The 1429-nt window shown below is 38.1% G+C and overlaps 1 protein-coding gene across 1 annotated transcript; it reads right to left on the bottom strand.

Moving 5' to 3' along the window:
- Positions 1-390: 390 nt before the first annotated feature.
- LOC100639083 (piggyBac transposable element-derived protein 4-like) lies at positions 391-1323 on the bottom strand. Its single transcript, XM_011409956.1, has one exon. The coding sequence runs from the start codon at positions 1321-1323 to the stop codon at positions 391-393; it is 933 nt and encodes a 310-aa protein (XP_011408258.1).
- Between the last annotated feature and the right edge of the window lie 106 nt (positions 1324-1429).

Below are 1429 nucleotides of genomic sequence, written 5' to 3'. Positions count from 1 at the left end.
CTCTCTGATCCTTGCAAATGTATCACTATGCCACTCTGCATGGCAATCTCTTTCTACAGTCTGGCAAAGAGCTGGCATCAAGGGACAGTCAGGACATTTTCGCTGAGTGATAGCCTTGGAATTGTGCAGCTGACAATAAATACAACGTGCTTGATTCTCTTTTGAATATATTCTGCTACCATGACATACCTTAAATGAAGGAGAAGGAACTGCAATTTTGTTGATGTTTGCAGGCTTCCCATATTTTTGCATTATTTCGAGTACCAAAGAATCGCGAAATCTATTTTCTGAGATTGGTTTTTCATCATCTTCAATCCGACACCAATTATACAGCAGATGAGAATTGACAATGGCTATATCTACAAGGTGGTAGAATGCTGTTTTCCAGTATTAGACTGTTTTTCTCAGTACTTTATGGTAGCTAATGAATTGATCACTTTTGTCGACACCTCCCATTTTTTGATTGTATTGATACAACATCAAAGGACATGGCACTTCAGTAGTGATGGATCGGTTGGTATGAGGATCTTTTACTCTTCTTGACACAGTATTTTCTGTATGTCCTGGATATGCGGTCGAGGCAAGTGTTACAGTTTTCGTGTCATGCCAACAGCAATATGTAATATTTGAATTAGGTTGACGATAGTAGTATCCAACTCCACGAGTACACTTCTCTACATACTGCTTCATTGCCGAAACTTCTCTTGGTACTTCTTTTCTGGTAACATTCAAAGTACCAGTAGCAACAACTTCATAAGAGACAAGGTCCTGCAATAATATGGGACTTGTGTAGAAGTTATCAAAGAAAACTTCATAACCTTGAAACCAATATGGCTGGAGAAGTTTCATGACAACATCATATGCTAAGCCATTGCTTGATACAGTACCACCTTTTCCTATGTACAAATCAAAATCAACTGTGTATCCAGTGACATCAGCTAAAACCCAATATTTGAAGCCCCATTTTGTTGGCTTATTGCGTATGTATTGTCGAAATTGTGTCCTTGCCTTACTCTTCACCATACGCTCATCAATGCTTAGACTTCGACAAGGCTGATATAAATCAGAACACTTTGCTTTGATATAGTTGTGAATAGGAAGTATTTTCTTCAATTTACTTCCTGATAAAGATTCTTCCTCTTCTGGTGTTACAAGATGCAAAAATGTACCTATGAGTTCAAATCTTTCACAAGACAGCAATTCGCTCAGACGAATCATATATTGAGCTTTAGTGATGCTCCAAGCAAACCTATGGTTTTGAACTCCATGAATTCCCAATAAAATCAATGCTCCAATGAATCGGAATAGCTCTTCTGTTGTCATTGGACATTTCGAGAATTTGTTGTAAGATGCCGTCAACCTGTCCTTTGCAGAGTCTGCATACTTCAGAGTACTATGAATAATTTGCTGTGTGACGTAGTCATCAAAA

This window comes from Amphimedon queenslandica, unplaced genomic scaffold (assembly GCF_000090795.2).
Source record: "Amphimedon queenslandica unplaced genomic scaffold, v1.1 AMPQUscaffold_10789, whole genome shotgun sequence".
Taxonomy (NCBI): domain Eukaryota; kingdom Metazoa; phylum Porifera; class Demospongiae; order Haplosclerida; family Niphatidae; genus Amphimedon; species Amphimedon queenslandica.
The sequence above is the reverse complement of the archived record's forward strand: the minus strand, read 5'-3'. Positions and strand labels throughout refer to the sequence as shown.